Here is a 17,079-nt window from a genome sequence, read left to right on the forward strand (position 1 = left end):
CCATGATGTGTTTGTCAAAAAAGTAAAAATGCTGAAGAAAATCAGGTTTGGATTCGGAAAATTTGTAACGCTTCGCAAGGTGAAAGATAGTTCTAAAAATGCTACTGGGAATGACAAAGGCACTAATGTAGATGAGCTGGCCGAGCCCTATGTCTAAGAATCTGTTTAAAATTCAGACCTTTAATAATATTAAAAAAAAAACAAAACAAAAAAACAAAAACAAAAACTAAGGAGTGGAGGACCTAGCAAGAAGGGACAAATGCATTCCAGGAAAGAGTAAATGTTTATGCGCTGTGCTCAGAAAAAGGATGTTCTGTCCTCAACCACTTCCTCTGGGTTTAGCTCCGAGAGCCAGATGACAAACACAAAATAGATGCTCAGCAAAAGCTTACATCAGGGACAGAGAATAAAGCCTCTCCAAAAAAAGTATTGTGCTGAGCACAACAAAACTCCTATGAAAGAACAGAGAGCAACTGGAAAATACCAGCTATGAGAAGATGGCTCTCGGACCTGACCCAGATGAAACTATCTGATTTTTCCTGCTTGGTAATTTGTAAGAAAACATTAATGAGATAATTTTAAAGGTTCTAGTCACTAATTACTTGAGTAAAGCTTCCTATTTAGTATTTTAAGTTATAAAATGTGAAATGTTGTTATTTAGGGAGAAAATTTAGTCTGCCAAATCATAATATATACAGAGAAAGAACCACTCTAGGAGGTAAATATTCACATAAAGATTCCTGTCACCGGGTTTGATTATCTCAAGGTAAATAAAGAAAAAAAATTTCCAATATGAAATATTTATCAGTGTAAACAGATTTTTCAATTAAGAATACAAAGAACTCTTGGGATCCCTGGGTGGCGCAGCGGTTTGGCGCCTGCCTTTGGCCCAGGGCGCGATCCTGGAGACCCGGGATCGAATCCCACATCAGGCTCCCGGTGCATGGAGCCTGCTTCTCCCTCCGCCTGTGTCTCTGCCCCTCTCTCTCTCTCTGTGACTATCATAAATAAATAAATAAATTTAAAAAAAATTAAATATGTCAGGGAGTGAGTAACATATCTTCTTTTCCAAAGAGAAATACACATAAAAAGAGAGACAGTTGGTGGGGGGGAGACTATTTAAAAAAGAGAAAAAAAAAAAAAAAAAAAAGAATACAAAGAACTCTTGCTATTGTTTCATCTGTGAAAATTAATCTCAAACAGCCTCAAGACAGGAAACTGAACCTGGCATAAAATTACCAATTACCATAAAAATAGGTTTTTTTACAGTAAAATATTGTTATGTATGTATGTGTACATATACGTACATACATGTGCACACACACATAATAGCTGTAGGTATGTTAGGTATTTATTTAACCTACTTCATTTTACCAAATTAATTATTGCAGGCCCACATGGTGGACACAAACAATACAGGCCATGACATCAGGTAGGCCTAGATGCAAATTCTTTCTTATCAGCCAGGATCTTGTGCAAGTAACTCAACTTCTCTGTCGCCATGCCTATTTCCTCATCTCTGAGATGGCACCTATAAGACAAATCTTGGCATCACCACACAGGGTTAGATGATCACAAAGAGTAAACCTGAAGGTAAATACAGATAGACTGCCACCACATTTACCTTCATCGTTATGCTTTATGATTTATACTAGCTTTAATCCTGTTCCCATAATCACAAAAGGGCAAATCAAGACTAAAGCTCATGTGGGTATCAAAAATTATTCCTAATAATTCTCATGAAATTACCTATATTTTTGAAAATTTATTTGAAGTTAGAGAAAAGAAATATTAGCTTCTTATTTGAAATGCTATTTGGAGAGAAAGCCAGGTGCCTCTACACTTATTTTTATTTGAGGGATTTTAAGTGTCAAAAATACCCAACACAAACGCCAAGAGTCTTAGTCAATCTTAGAGTTGCATAAGAAACCTAAAAAATAATCTATGCAAAGCATTCATTACAGTGGGTGTAGGCACTTACATGATAGTACAGGCTGTAGAAATAGTTAACTTTTACAAAAGCTCTCAAATGAACAAAATGTATACACACGCATGCGCGCGCGTTTTTACCTGAAAGATCATGTCTCGTAATGAAGCTCTCAGGGTTTGAGGGAAATGCTCTCTCTCCTGTAGTAATGCGGCGTGCTACACAGATCATACAGGATTGCAAATCTACAATAAAAATTTAGCCAGGTAAGGATTATATTTAACTTTTGGACAAGTCTATTCTACTGGCAAGTAAAGATGTGGAATTCAGTAAATGAATGTAACAATGGAAATTACAGAACTACAAATGCGGCAGCTCTGTGATGAACATCTCAAACGGGTTGACTTTACCTTCCCCTTCCTCCATCATAGCTCGAGGCTGAGACAGGGCAAAGCACTGCATCGTTTCATATCTCTGGCGCATTTCAGGACTAGTGCTTATGTCTTCCAGAATATCATGAGGTGTTTTCATCAGCATACGGCAATTAAATGTATGACTTTTTTGTCTCTGGGTCTCATTTGTCCAGGCAACTCCATTAACTTTGGAAAACAAAAGAAAAGGTTTTTAAAAAGCTGGCAACTCAGTCTGTGACTGTCATCAAGAATTTAAGCTGTATTTTCTCATTACTATGTTTTTCACAGTAATTTTCACAGACATTTCACAGTGGCTATACATATATAATATTGGAGTAACTTCAATTTCAACAGAAATCTCATCATTTGGTAACTCACTATGTATTTTGGCTCCATGAAACGCACACCAAATTCTAAATTCACCGAGGTCATATTTGAAACTTTTGCTATTAAGTACCTACCTTTCTGCACAAGTCTGATCACTTCACTTCCTAAGAGGTACATTCAATTTTCTAAGAAATAGTCAAGGAAATTATTTTAACTTATTTAGAAAATACACATTAAAAAACTACCTGTAGATTTTGGTAAGTTTTTAAGGAAATCCTTTCTGTCTTCTTCATGCAAGATACTGTAGACACTTGTGTTAACCAGGTCCTCTTGCTTATATTGCAGGTACTGTGTAACATTTTCTGATACAAATACAATGTTTCCATCACGATTCACCACAAACAGGAAACCATCCAATGCCTAAAATGGGATATGTTAATATTGGCTATCATGGACTGAACTGTATCCCCACCAAAATTCACCTGCTGAAGTCCTAACCTCAATGTGACTGTATTTGATGATAAGGCCTTTCGGGGGGAATGGGAGTAATTATGATTAAAGACATCATAAAAATAGGGCTCTAATCCAACAGTATTTTTGTTCATATAGAAGAGAGACACCAGGGATGCACATACCCAGAGAAAAGGTCATGCGAAGACACAAGAAAAAAAGCAAGCATCTACAAGCCGGAAAGAAAAGAGGTCTCAGGAGAAACCAAGCCTGCCAACACCTTGATCTTGGACTTCCAGCTTCCAGGACTTTAAGAAAGGAATTCCGGGGGGGGGGGGGGGGGGGGGGGGCTGGATGGCTCAGTCAGTTAAGTGTCCAACTCTTGATTTTGGCTCAGGTCAAGATCTCTGGGTCATGAGATCAAGCCCCACATCAGGATCTTTGCTGGGGGAAGAGCTTGCTTCAGATTCTCTCTTCCACTTCCTCCGCCCATAACCCACTCTCTTGCTCTTAGAAGAAGAAATCTCTATAGTTTAAGCTACCCAATCTGTGATATTTTGTTATGGCAGTCTTAGCCAATTAAGATACCAGTCTTAGTACTCAATAGAAATTTTTAAAACTGTTGATTTAACAATCACCATAAGCAATCAACAGCTACCACTACCACTAACCATTTCTATTAATAGTAGCACAATTACTAAGGTTTTATAAAAATAAATAAATAAAAGAATTTGGGGGAAAAAGATAAATACAGTCAACATGAAATCTAAATCACTAATTTTTGAAGAATTACATCTTGAAAGGAGCTTTTAAAAATAAGAAAATCATCCTTAGCGCTTCCTGTTTTTCCATTTGATACCATCAAGCTATAAGAACTATACTACTCGGGATCCCTGAGTGGCTCAGCGGTTTAGCACCTGCCTTTGGCCCAGGGTGTGATTCTGGGGTCCCGGGATCAAATCTCACATCAGGCTCCATGCACGGAGCCCGCTTCTCCCTCTGCCTGTGTCTCTGCCTCTGTGTGTGTGTCTCTCATGAATAAATAAATAAAACCTTTAAAAAAAAATAAACTACACTACTCCCTAATGAAAATTTACAAAGAACTAAGTTGATCAACTAAAAAGTAGTAGGAGTAAACTAGCTGAAACAACAACAACCAAAAAAGTTAGCAGGTGCACTTTATTAAGAGCCTCCCTGCTCCCAACTCCTGCTTTAAAGAAAAACATGCTATAGGTGCTATAGGTGAACAAATCTATTTAAGACAGCTACTTACAAAACAATTTTTAAGCACATTACAAAAGCAGATTTTTAAATCTTAAAAATTCCTCACAAGTATAATACACTTGCCTGAAGTAAAAGTGGCCCTAAGGAGTCTTTATCAATAACTCCCTGTCCTGTAGAGGATACATCAGCTTTCTGAACATCATCATCATTGGAAATAGTTTTTCCTGAAAAGACAAAAGGCAGTACTACAAATAGCATGTGTATCAGTTATAGATCAAATTCACCTTCAAAGAGTCTCCAGAACAAAAACACACACACAGGCATACATATGCACATACACAACATTTCCTGATAAGAAAACAATGCTACAATTTTTAAATGTTAAAACTTAAGATTTATGCAGGACAGCAAAAGATACCCTCTAATTTTCCTTCACTACTACATATACTATCCCATGGCTTCCTGAAAGGAATGTAACATGTGACAGGGTGAGAACAAAGGCCTCTTTCTATTTCTCTATTAACTGTTTCTCAAAGAGCAAAGTTGGTCAACTCATTTGTCCAGTCCCACATAGGCTAGGTTCAATTAGCAGTAGTCCATACATGAGCAAAAAAGACAAATGGAAACACAGTTAACAAGTTCCTTCTGAAAAGCTTGAGTGTTTTTCTTACTTTGTATTACCTTGCTCTTTTATTTGACGTATCTGTCTTACTGTTTCCTTTAAAATTGCACATTTATCTGGTTTGACATTGAAATTGTCAATATCACTAAGATTAGCAGATATCAGTTCAGCCAATTCTTCAATATATTTACTCTCCTGCTCCCGTCTCCACTTTTCACCGCTGCAGGTAAGACTGAGAGAGAAGGGGGGGTCATGAACAGACCTATTACAAAAGAGCTGTAGGCAGAATCAATCTCTATACAAATTCCCTTCATATGTAAACAAATTAAATTTAACCAAGAGAAACCATCAAAACCTTGTCTTGGAGAAGTAGTACGATATAGTAGAAATTCAGGCAAAACTAAATTCAAGGCCACCTTTTGGTTAGTCTGGTGGCCTTGGGCAGACAGTCTCAAGTTTCTTCATCCAGAAAATGAGGGTACATAGTCTTTACCTCATAGAGACAGTAAAACAACAAACAATAAAGGAAACAGTGTTAGCTACTTATTAATGACAAGATTTTATGGCTTATAAGTAATATTTTACTTTGCAACAATCACATTAAAACTCAATTCATACTGATCTTGGCAAACACTAAAAAGGCTAGAGTATATCACTGCATAAAATGAAATATTTTATTTCTATTTTTCAAACTCCAAACTTCACTCAAGAATGATGAAACCCCAGAAATGCCAAAATACCAACTTATAACATTTTCTGACAGAAATTCAGAGATCTTACTTATAATAATCTTGATTATCTATTCCTAACTCCTACCTACCCCTCTTTGAGAAATGAGAAATGCTTCATACTGTACCAAAGGTGTTAGTATAAGATTCTCGCTTCTATCTGAATCAGCAACAAAATGTGTTACATCATTAAGATGTCTATCTGATCACTGTGCCACACTACTTACTACAAAGTAAAATTGTATTATTTAAGCAAAGACAAAAACAAAAAGTATCTAACCAGAGGATATAAATAACAGAAAGCTGAAATCCTATCTTTAAGCCAAAATAATAATGGTAGGAGGAGGAAACTTTGGTGAAGCATCAGTAAACACACTGCCTACCCTTGTCCTGGAGTATCACATGGCAATTTGCGTTTTCGTGAATCAGGAGCCAGTGGATCCAAGGAGTTTTCTCCTAATCCGCTCATCGTGACTATACATCAGCAACTAAGAAAGAATAATGATAAGATGAAAACATTATGAAATATCTATGACTCTATAGAGGTGTTGTATGCTTGAATGGCTGAATCTTATAATTCAGAATTATAGTCCCTACATGGTTAGATAATTCATTGTTTTTTGTTTGTTTGTTTTTTGTTTTTTAAGATTTTCTTTATTTGAGAAAGACAGCAGGAGCAGGGGGGCAGGGAGGGGGGGGCAGTGCAAAGGGAGAGGGAAAGGGACAAGCAGACTCCTCACTGAGCAGGGTGCCCACATGGTTCAAGCCCAGGACCCTGAGATCATGACCTGACATGAAGTCAAACACTTAACAACTAAGCCACCAAGGCATCCTTATGGTTAAATAATTCTTAATATTCTTTATTACAAATGAGTATTCTGAAGACAATGTCAAGAGTTCATATTCCAGTTTAAGTATGCAGAATGGCCAACTCTAAAATGTTTCTCAAGTCCTACTAAAAATGTGTATGTTGAATACATCAAAGGATAAGGAAGGCATCTCCTTCATATTTAATAACAAGAAAAAGAGGGGCACCTGGGTGGCTCAGTGGTTAAGTGTCTGCCTTTGGTTCACGGCATGATCCCGGGGTCCTGAGATCAAGTCCCACATCGGGCTCCCTGCAAAGAGCCTGCTTTTCTTCTCTGCCTATGTCTCTGCCTCTCTCTGTGTCTCTCATGAATAAATAAATAAAATCTTAAAAATTAAGTAATTAAGTAAGAAAAAGACTGCCAACTCTTCAAGTGATGAAATCCTGGGACACCTGACTGGTTCAGTCAGTAGAGAATACGACTCTTGATCTTGGTGTTGTGAGTTTAAGTGAGCCCCAACATTGGTTGTGGATATTACTTAAAAATAAAACCTTTTAAAAGAAATCCTAATTTTTATTTATACCCAAGAAAGCGCAAATTAGAGCTTATCTTCTCATTTGGTTGGGAGTCTTCAAATGATAAAAGCCTAAATTTTTTTCAGGCTATTTTCAAGGTAGCACACTGTTTTTCCTCTAAACCATTTTATAATATTTATTACCCACTGTGTTGCTCTTCTGTGACTTCAAAATAAACCTAGAATGTGTAAGTAACACATAAACTCAACATTAGGCCTAGAGAGTAGATGTACAATAAAAAGTTCAGGGGAGAAGAGGGATTTTGACAAGATCCACATAGCAATAATTATTTTAATATTAACTGATGGAAATATGTTTTGGTTAAGATTTCAATGACAAAATAAATGTAAGGCCTTTCTTATGGGAATAAAAACAGGTTTTAACATTCAAGTAGCTCATAAATTTAAGACATTTACTAAGGCTTCACTTACTAAGAATTTTATTTGCCCTAAACTCTTATTTAGGAAGACAATTATTGTTCTAAAGAATTCCAAATCCTTCAAGAAGTTCAAACTTTCCAAACTACTTTTTTGTTAAAATAAGTTAAATATGTAAAATGCATCTTGTTATGTTAAAATGCACCTTGCAATCCATCTAGATTTTTAGACCTATAGTGAAGGACATAAATTTCCACTAGGTGGCATAATACTACCAGGAAAGGACACAAAAGTGCAAACTTTCACACAAGATGCCAATGAAACTTAAAATAGCTTTTAAAAAATCAACACCACATGATCATTAACCAAGAGTTCTAGATTATGACATCATCTTTATATATGCTGTACGTATGAATTAAATACCAACAAAATTCATTCTACCTATAATTTTGGTAGTAAAATGTAAAAGCTGAAAAGAGATGTTTCCAAGAATGGTATATTTTCCCCCTCACAAGTTAAAATAAAGGAGAAAAGAACTTATACCTTTGATTAATAGCGACTCAATATGAAGCATCTGGGTGGCTCAGGGGGTTGAGTGGCAGACCCTCGATTTCAGCTCAGATCACAATCTCAGAATTGTGAGATTGAGTCCCACCCAGGCTCTGCATTCAGGGAGTCTGCTTGAGATTCTCTCCTCCTCCTTCTGCCCTTCACCAACTGTGCTAACTCTCTCTAAAATAAATACATCTTTATATATATACATATATATATATACATACATACACACACACATACATATATATGTATACATATATATAGGCTCAATATTATGATTTGAATATTATTTTGAAGCATACCCACATTCCACAATGTCAGAAATACTATTTCTTCAAAAATAGCAATGTCATAAAAGACAAGGTCTACAAATATTCCAGATTAAAGAAAGCTAAAGATGGGGCGCCTGGGTGGCATCTGCCTCTGACTCAGGACATGATCCTAGGATCTTGGGATCCATCCCTGCATTGGACTCCACGCTCAACGGGGAATCTGCTTCTCCTTCTCCCACTACCCCTCCCCATGCTTGTGTATGTTTCTCTCTCTGTCAAATAAATAAATAATAATAAATAAAAATCTTTTTTTAAAAAGCCAAAAGCTAAAGAGAAATGACAAATGTAATATTTGATCCCATATTGGTTCTGTCCTTAATGGGGGAAATATTATAAAGGACATTAATGGATCAACTGACAAAATTAGAATATGGACAACAGGAATATTTTATCAACGTTAAATTTACTAAAATTGAGTTCTGCACATGTTTATTTAAGAGGCTATCCACTATTCTTAATATTTACAGTAAATGGACCATTATGTATGCAAATGATCTTCCAGTGCTAGAGAGAGAGGATTTATGTACATTTTAAATGACTGACAAAAGGAACAGAAAGAGAAGCAAAGGAGAGGGAAGGGAAGAAAAGAGAAAGGAAAGCAGCAAAATACTGACACTGGGTAAATCCTGGTAGAAAACATTTTAAACTGTATTATTCTTTTTTCCTTGCAGCTTTAAGTTTAAAATTATTTCCAAATAAAGTTTTTAATGTATGTTCAGTTTTAGGGGATCCCTGGGTGGCTCAGCAGTATAGAGCCTGCCTTCGGGCCCAGGGCGTGATCCTGGAGTCCCAGGACCGAGTCCCAAATCAGGCTCCCTGCATAGAGGCTGCTTCTCCCTCTGCTTGTGTCTCTGCCTCTCTGTCTCTTGTGAATAAAAATATTTTTTAAAATAATAAGTTCAGTTTTGATTTCCAATTTTGATATTTAAAAACTGTGAGTCCCTAAGTATAGAAAAAATAATTTTAGCTACATCTCAATACACCTCATTTTATATTTCACTCACAAAGTCATTTTTAAATTGAGTGGCAAATCGCCAAGTAATAACATTACTTTAAAAATATCTATTCCACATCCCGGATTTTATTCCCTTACTCTGATATTGAACATAAGCAGAATCCCCAAAATTGAATGAAAAACTATTTACTGAACAAACAGCATTTCTTTAATTTGAAAGACATAATTTATTCTATATTCTCAGTATTGTTTCACCTTACTTTGCTATTAAGTATTAAACTGAATCGCCAGTACAATTTAAAGTGTCTAGCATGGGGCACCCTGGTTGCTCAGTGGTTAAGCATCTATCTACCTTTGGCTCAGGTCATGATCCCAGGGTTCTGGGATCGAGTCCCAAATCAGGTTCCCTGCCTGTGTGTCTGCCTCTCTGTGTGTCTCTCATGAAGAAATAAATAAAATCTTTTAAAAAAATAAAGTGCCTAGCATATATTTAGTCGATAAATGTCTTGAATAAATAGAACATTCAACTTATTAAGTCATACTTCAGAATTCCCTTCATTCTAATCTATATAACAGTTCAAACTTTTTAAATTTTTCACTTCTACACTTTAAGATTTTACTTTTATTTGAGAGAGAGAGACAGACAGACAGACACAAGCAGAGGGAGAAGCAGGCTCCATGCAGAGAGCCCGACGTGGGACCCAATGCCAGGTCTCCAGGATCACACTGTGGGCTGCAGGCGGCGCTAAACCGCTGCGCCACCGGGGCTGCCCCACTTCTACACTTGATATAGGATGTCACCAAAATGTTTTAAAGGCACAAATGAGGGCGCTGGGGTGGCTCTGATGGTTAAGCATCTGCCTTCAGCTCAGGTCATGATCTCCCAGGCCTGAAATCAAGCCTGTCAGGCTCCTGGCTCAGTGGAGAGCCTGCTTCTCCCTCTGCCTCTCCCCCTGCTCATACTCATTCTCATTCTCTCTCTCTACCTTTCTGTCTCAAATGAATAAATAAAAAATATTTTTTTAAAGGCACAAATTACATCAGTAGAGAATAAAAAACCATGACAATCTCTTAGTATGGAGGAAATCAATAATCACAATTACCAGTCTAAATCAGAAATGCATACAAGTCATTCATGTTAAATCAATTTTTATGTGCATGTAGAGAAAAATGGTCTACATGTATCCATATATACAGATATCGCTCTTTCTCTTGATCTGGCATAACAACATGCTATCATGTGCATATGACTGTGTAGTTTATGTGCCACCAAATTTACTCTTTTACAGAATTCACTGATCTCTAGTAACAAAGTTTAATTTATCCAGAAATGTAGTAACACAAAATTCTAATGTAAAACCATGAAGGTATCATTCCTACATTTCTTTCTTTCTTTTTTTTTCCTTTTATAGAATATATTTGCTGGGACGCCTGGGTAGCTCAGCAATTGAGCATCTGCCTTTGGCTCAGGGCATGATCCCAGGTCCAGGGATAGAGTCCCGCTATCGGGCTCCCTGGGAGGAGCCTGCTTCTCCCTCTGCCTATGTCTCTGACTCTCTCTGTCTCTCATGAATAAGTAAATAAAATCTTTTTAAAAATAAAGAACACGTTTGCCAATTTCTTCTCTAGTTGTTACTCAGATATGAACAAACCTTGTCATCATGCCACATTTATTGTACACCACTTGAAAGACCATGATTTTCAAGAGTGAATGATGAAATACCATACAACAACAAAAAATCAAAATACAGCAAATGCATCTCCTAAAGTTTATTAAGATAAAGAAACTGTTCAACATGAGAAATAAAAACTGTAAGTATTTCTGCCCAAAAAATAATAGTTTCAGCATATACAATAATATAATTATTCCTGAGTACAAATGACTATGACAAATACTTTATATATATTTTTGTTTATTTGGTATTAATTTTCATTGTAAACATAAAAATTGTAATTGCATGTGTTTTATTTGCCAGGTCTGCTGCCTGCTTCTCACTAGTAGAGATGGACTAAAACTATTTAAATATCTGAGGGGATATATTATCCAGTTTGGTAAATTACTCACTTTAAGGTATGAAACGTAAATGCCTAGCATATACATCCTAAATCTAGACCATTTTCAGTCAGTAGTAAATAATTAGGGCAGGAGGAGAGAATGGATTACATACTAGGCCCATGAATCGATTGTTTTCCCCAAAAAATTCTAAAGAAATATAAGTCAGTAACTGTACAGCTTATATTTTTACATCTTAAATTATACCCATCTAGTTTAGAGGATATATGAAGTTGGTAAAATCCATATTCAAAGAGGACATAAAATAGCACAAGAATCCCACAGTATCTTTGATTATAAGAAGAATCTGTAAATATTGAGCCCTTTCTGAATTCCGACTCCCTACAATTAAAGATCACCTACCTACACGGTAGAGAATTAAAACCAAAATATATACCTGCCCCGCAAGTAATCTCTACTCTTGAAATCACCTCATAAATCCAATAATGGGGATCCCTGGGTGGCGCAGCGGTTTGGCGTCTGCCTCTGGCCCAGGGCGCGCGATCCTGGAGATTCGGGATCGAATCCCACATCAGGCTCCCGGTGCATGGAGCCTGCTTCTCCCTCTGCCTATGTCTCTGTCTCTCTCTCTCTCTCTCTCTCTCTCTATCATAAATAAATTTTAAAAAAAAATAAAAATAAATCCAATAATGACTTACACAGATATATTTTAAAGTTGCTAATGAAGAGATGTCCCCAAGTGATTTTAAAACTAGAGATACACCTCAACTACACTTCTGGGTAGAATACAATCCAATCACAGAAGCTTTCTCAAGCCCCTGACACCACAGTATAGAAAAGGACTAGAGGAGCACCTGGGTGGCTCAGTAGGTTAAACATCTGCCTTGAGCTTTAGGTCATGATCTCAGGGTTCTGGGATCAAGCTCTGATCAGGTTCCTTGCTCAGTGGGGAGTCTGCTTCTCACTCTCCCTCTGCCCCTCCCCCTAGTCCATGTTCTCTCTTTTTTAAAGAAATTTTTTAAAGAAGGGAAGGGAAGGGAAGGGAAGGGAAGGGAAGGGAAGGGAAGGGAAGGGAAGGGGAAAAAAGAGAAAAGAGAAAAGAGAGAAAAGAAAAGAAGAGAAAAGAAAAGAAAAGAAAAGAAAAGAAAAGAGAAGAAAAGAGAAGAAAAGAGAAGAAAAGAAAAGAAAAGAGAAGAAAAGAAAGAAAAGAAAAGAAAAGAAAAGAAAGAAAAGAAAAGAAAAGAAAAGAAAAGAAAAGAAAAGAAAAGAAAAGAAAAGAAAAAAGAAACAGAACTAGAGGGGAGAACTTTTCATTGAATCAGAATGAAAATGTCAGTCTTTTCATGTGAACTCAGCCATCTAGATCCTTGAGCTGTTTTACAATTCTTTCCCTTTTCTAAAATGTTTCTACTAAAGAGTTTTGTGCTATCTACCTCAATATATTAATATGACAATGCACACTCTAAGCTACGATTACATTTAAGCAAGATATTCCATGCAATTACTTCAAATATAGATAGGAGCAGTTCAGAATAACTTTCAATGCCATCAAAATCGAATGTTCCCTACCGCTACATTATTTGGAAAAATCAGATTTAAAATGAAAAAAAAAAAAATCTTACAGCAATTGGTTAGAATGCCTTCTATAAATCCTACAGGCCTTTCTATATACAACAAGCTATGGTACATGTTTAAGCTTAGACATGCTCAGAATACAAGTTAAACACTTAAAAAATGATTATTCCTAAACTAATTCAGGCTAAAAAGCAAAGAAGAATTATACTTGCCAGCTCAAAAGTCATGAAAATGTTGGTACATGACTGAACAGCATCAACCAGCTTTTGTTTTGGTTATCTGAAATTAAGATAGGAGAAAATCTTGATTGTGTAGGACAAACTAGCCAGATGGACAAGGATACAGGAAGTATTCCTGTCCAAAAGGAAAAGATACCAATCAACAATGCTAATGCCCTGGGGGGAGGCGGGGGGCACATGCCATGCCAAAATCCCAAATAGGGAGGAGATACACTACCCAGTAAATCTCAAATGGCACAAAGACCAACTAAAATATTTTACTTTTCCTAAATTAAAAAGAGAAAGGGAAGGGGATAATTTTTGTGCTGGTACAGTGCTGGGCATATCACATATTCTGTATTCTATATAATTTCTCATAATAGCTCTCCGAAGTATGTATTATTATTATTCCCATTTCACAGATATGAAAACAGCTAAATAACCTTCCACTGGATCAGACAGATACCAGATGGCAGAACCGGGACTCAGGCTTCATAAAACCAACAAAATATGTATCAAATGTTCCTTGGACATTTTATCCCTCACCAAAAATAAATCATTTAGAGGCATCTGGGTGGCTCAGTGGTTCCTTCAGCTCAGGTCATGATCCCAGGGTCCTAGGATGGAGTCCCACATCAGGCTTCCCCAAGGATGCCTGCTTCTCTATGTCCCTGCCTCTCTCTGTCTCTCATAAATAAATAAAATCTTTTTTAAAAAAATTCAAATAAACAAACCACTTATACTGTTGAATCACACTACCTCCAACCAGTTAACCAGAAAATTTCTCAATTCATCAATAAGAACACTGAGAAGTTGCACACTCAGAGTTTAGGGGTACGCACTATCGGGGCAGAGGCAAGGAACCAAACTCAGCAGGTACTAATGCTGTTATTCCCTTCAAGCCCCTAAAAACTAACCACTACTCTACAATTCACCAGATAAATTGCCCTCTGTGGTGGCCTAATATTAACCGTGACCTTTACTTCCACTTAAGATGAATAATAGTCAGTGGCTAACACAGCAAGAAGAAAATTTAAGATCAGAAAATGTACGAACTATACCCTAAAAATATATGTCAAGTCTTTTTGTTCTTAATTAAGATTAAATGCTGGGGCCAAAAACTTTTGACTATCACACTGGTAATTTAGCTTCGTCAGGCTTGTTTGGCAGACTTATACTAGGTATGATTAAATAATTCTAATTAGGAAGTGCTTCTGAGTGTCTCTGGAGAATCACAGTAACATGAGGAAAATTTTCAAACAACTGTGGATTTGAAATGATTTACTGAAAACCACTTGAAGCTCTGTGTAAAAGCAGAGACTGCTCAATCCAATTAGGAAAAAAAAATTACCCATGGGAAAAATTATGAGACATTCATATAAAAAAGCACTACCCAAAATTCAAGTTCCAAATTGACACTTTTATTCAAGACAATTAGTATATAGTCACCACTAGTCTAAAGCCTTATTCCTACAAAATTTTATTTTCTAAAATACTAAATTACAGGTTCTATTTCAGAGAGACAAGTAAAGGTTTCTGTTTTGTTTTTTTTTTTTTTAAGATTTTATTTATTCATGAGAGACACCGAGAGAGAGGCAGAGACATAGGCAGAGGGAAAAGCAGGCTCACTTCAGGGAGAGCCTGATGCAGGACTCTATCCCAGGACCTCAGGATCACCACCTGAGCTGAAGGCAGCCACTCAACCAATGAGCCACCCAGGCATCCCAAATAAATACAGGTTCTATTTCAATCTATGGTGCAGCTCCAAGAGAACCAGCACCATAGAGAAAAAGACTGAAGAACTGAAGGAAATATAACCTGTGTGTGTGTAAGAGACCATGAGCGGTGGTGGGACACAGAGGGGAGGAGGTAAGGTATTAAACATGGAACCACTCTGAAAGCTTCCTCAACAACTAGATGCCTCTTCCAGTGATTATCTCCTACTTTTATGTTTTAAATCAACCCTGGCAAAGAGAGTAAGAGTTAAAAGGAGACAAGGACAAAAGAGAAAGTTTCAAATAAAAACTAACCGGCAATATCCTCTCGTTTTGTTGCTGATAACCTGTTATGTTTACTTAGTAGGATCAAGTATAAACCACCTAATACAACCCTTTTTTCAATTTAACTCCATTTCAGCTCAAACATTTGCATGCCCAGATCCATTTCAGGTCCAGGAAAGAGAGATGAATGACACTATAAATGCTACAACTCTCAGGCTAGCAGAAGAGGAAAGCATAAACAATTATAACAACATAATTTGGTAAGTATGAAAACGAAGGCACTACATCAAGTGTCATGGGAACACAGCTGATAGGAAACGTACCAGCCTACAGTTGTTTTTTAAAGAGAAAAAGCAAATGAACAGTGTCTACCATAAACTACCTTGGTGCAGACATATGCCAGAAATGGTAAACTATAAGGTCCCAAACCTTTTTCTCCTGTCTTCTTTAGTTTATAATGCCAGCAAACTTGAAAAGGGGCTAGCAGAGAATAGAGTAAAACATCTTATTTTTATATATAAATTCAGCTGAAAAGCATCCAAATGTAAATTAACAGCTATTTTACCCACAGGTTTCATTCTCTGCTCCCTTTGTATGTTCTTGCCTTTTCATTCTCAATCAACAGGCTGACCCCAAAGCCCCTTCACATTTACGTTCCAGTTTAAACCTGATGAAGTTGAATTCAAACACAAACTCCCCAGAGGCTCTGCTACCAGAACTGGGCATACCAATTAGCCAAAGCAGGTGTTAGCTGCAACTGGAAGCTTGCTGCCAAGAGACTTCTCAACCTCTACAGAAGCAACCGAGTTGAAGTTCACAAATATACACCGTGCAGAGGGAGTTAAGCAAGCCAATTCCATCTACATCAAATTACTCTCTCCTGACAGCATACTAACTAGCTGGGTAATTCCTAAGTTATTTTAAACATAACACTGGATCCCACAATTTAATGCAATGAATCCTTCATATACAAGAAAAGACCCACACTTGGGCTTCACTCTAAACAACATCATACCATTAGGCATGCTTCCTCAGCACAGTCACTACCAACAGCAGCAGTCTCCCAAATGACCTACACTAAAAGAGATTCTGACAAAGGATGATCACTGAATTATTTCTTTTTAGGTCATTCCTTTTTTAAATCTCCATTAATCTCCTGTCTATCTAGAATCCTCCTACTCATCCTTCAAGATTAAGTTCAACTGTCACCTCTGATGAAACCATTCAAACTCTCCCAATTAGAGAAACTTTTCCCTTCTTTATCCCGATACATTTTTCATACTTTTACTACACTGTTTTACATACTGCACTCTTCTCCCATTCTCTTTTCTGTCTCCACTTTCCACACTGTAAGCTCTACACCATTATTTAAAAACTCGTATAAAGGGTGCCTGGCAGAGAAGCATGGAACTCTTGATCTTAGGGTTGAGTTCAAGCCCCACATTGGGTGTAGAGATTACTTACTTACACACATACATACATACATAAACAAACACAAACATTTTTCTTAAACTTTTTTAAAAAATTGTATGAGACTCTTTCATTACAAACTCCTTCCTCTTTCTTTTCTACTGCTATTACCCACTCTTCTCCAGTTCCTTTCCCAACTCCAGCTGTCCTTTTCTTTGCCATCATCCCCTTAGCTGTACTTTTAGCCAACTCTACAATCTTCCTTAAAATACACAGACAATGCAAGGGGGTCTGGGAGGATATTAAAAACTCTGTAAAAAAAAAACTCTGTAGAGCAGGGACGCCTGGATGGTTCAGTGGTTGAGCGTCTGCCTGCAGCTCAGAGCATGATCCTGGGGTCCAGGATCTAGTCCCTCATCCGGTGTTCCTTACAGGAAGTCTGCTTCTCCCTCTGCCTATGTCTCTGCCTCCCTCCCTCTGTCTCTCATGAATAAATAAATAAAATCTTTAAAAAAAAAAAAAAAAGCAAGTAACTGACAAAGGGAATAATGGTGATCCCTCAATACCA

The 17,079-nt window shown here is 37.0% G+C and overlaps 1 protein-coding gene across 4 annotated transcripts in view; it reads right to left on the minus strand.

Annotated features, from left to right (window-relative positions):
* Nucleotides 1-17,079, minus strand: part of NCOA3 (nuclear receptor coactivator 3) — a 144,680-nt gene that overhangs the window by 29,174 nt on the left and 98,427 nt on the right. For 2 of the 4 annotated variants that reach the window (XM_041732334.1, XM_041732330.1), the window contains exons 3-9: nucleotides 13,096-13,162; nucleotides 6,075-6,179; nucleotides 5,023-5,195; nucleotides 4,465-4,565; nucleotides 2,913-3,087; nucleotides 2,338-2,526; nucleotides 2,071-2,172 (exon numbers count right to left, since the gene is read on the minus strand). In XM_041732334.1, the coding sequence (XP_041588268.1) occupies nucleotides 2,071-2,172; nucleotides 2,338-2,526; nucleotides 2,913-3,087; nucleotides 4,465-4,565; nucleotides 5,023-5,195; nucleotides 6,075-6,160 (826 nt within the window). In that variant the 5' untranslated portion in view covers nucleotides 6,161-6,179; nucleotides 13,096-13,162. The remainder of the gene's footprint in view (nucleotides 1-2,070; nucleotides 2,173-2,337; nucleotides 2,527-2,912; nucleotides 3,088-4,464; nucleotides 4,566-5,022; nucleotides 5,196-6,074; nucleotides 6,180-13,095; nucleotides 13,163-17,079) is intronic. The other 2 variants (XM_041732331.1, XM_041732333.1) reach the window with 1 other exon arrangement.

This window comes from Vulpes lagopus, chromosome 18 (assembly GCF_018345385.1).
Source record: "Vulpes lagopus strain Blue_001 chromosome 18, ASM1834538v1, whole genome shotgun sequence".
In the NCBI taxonomy this organism is placed as follows: Eukaryota; Metazoa; Chordata; class Mammalia; order Carnivora; family Canidae; genus Vulpes; species Vulpes lagopus.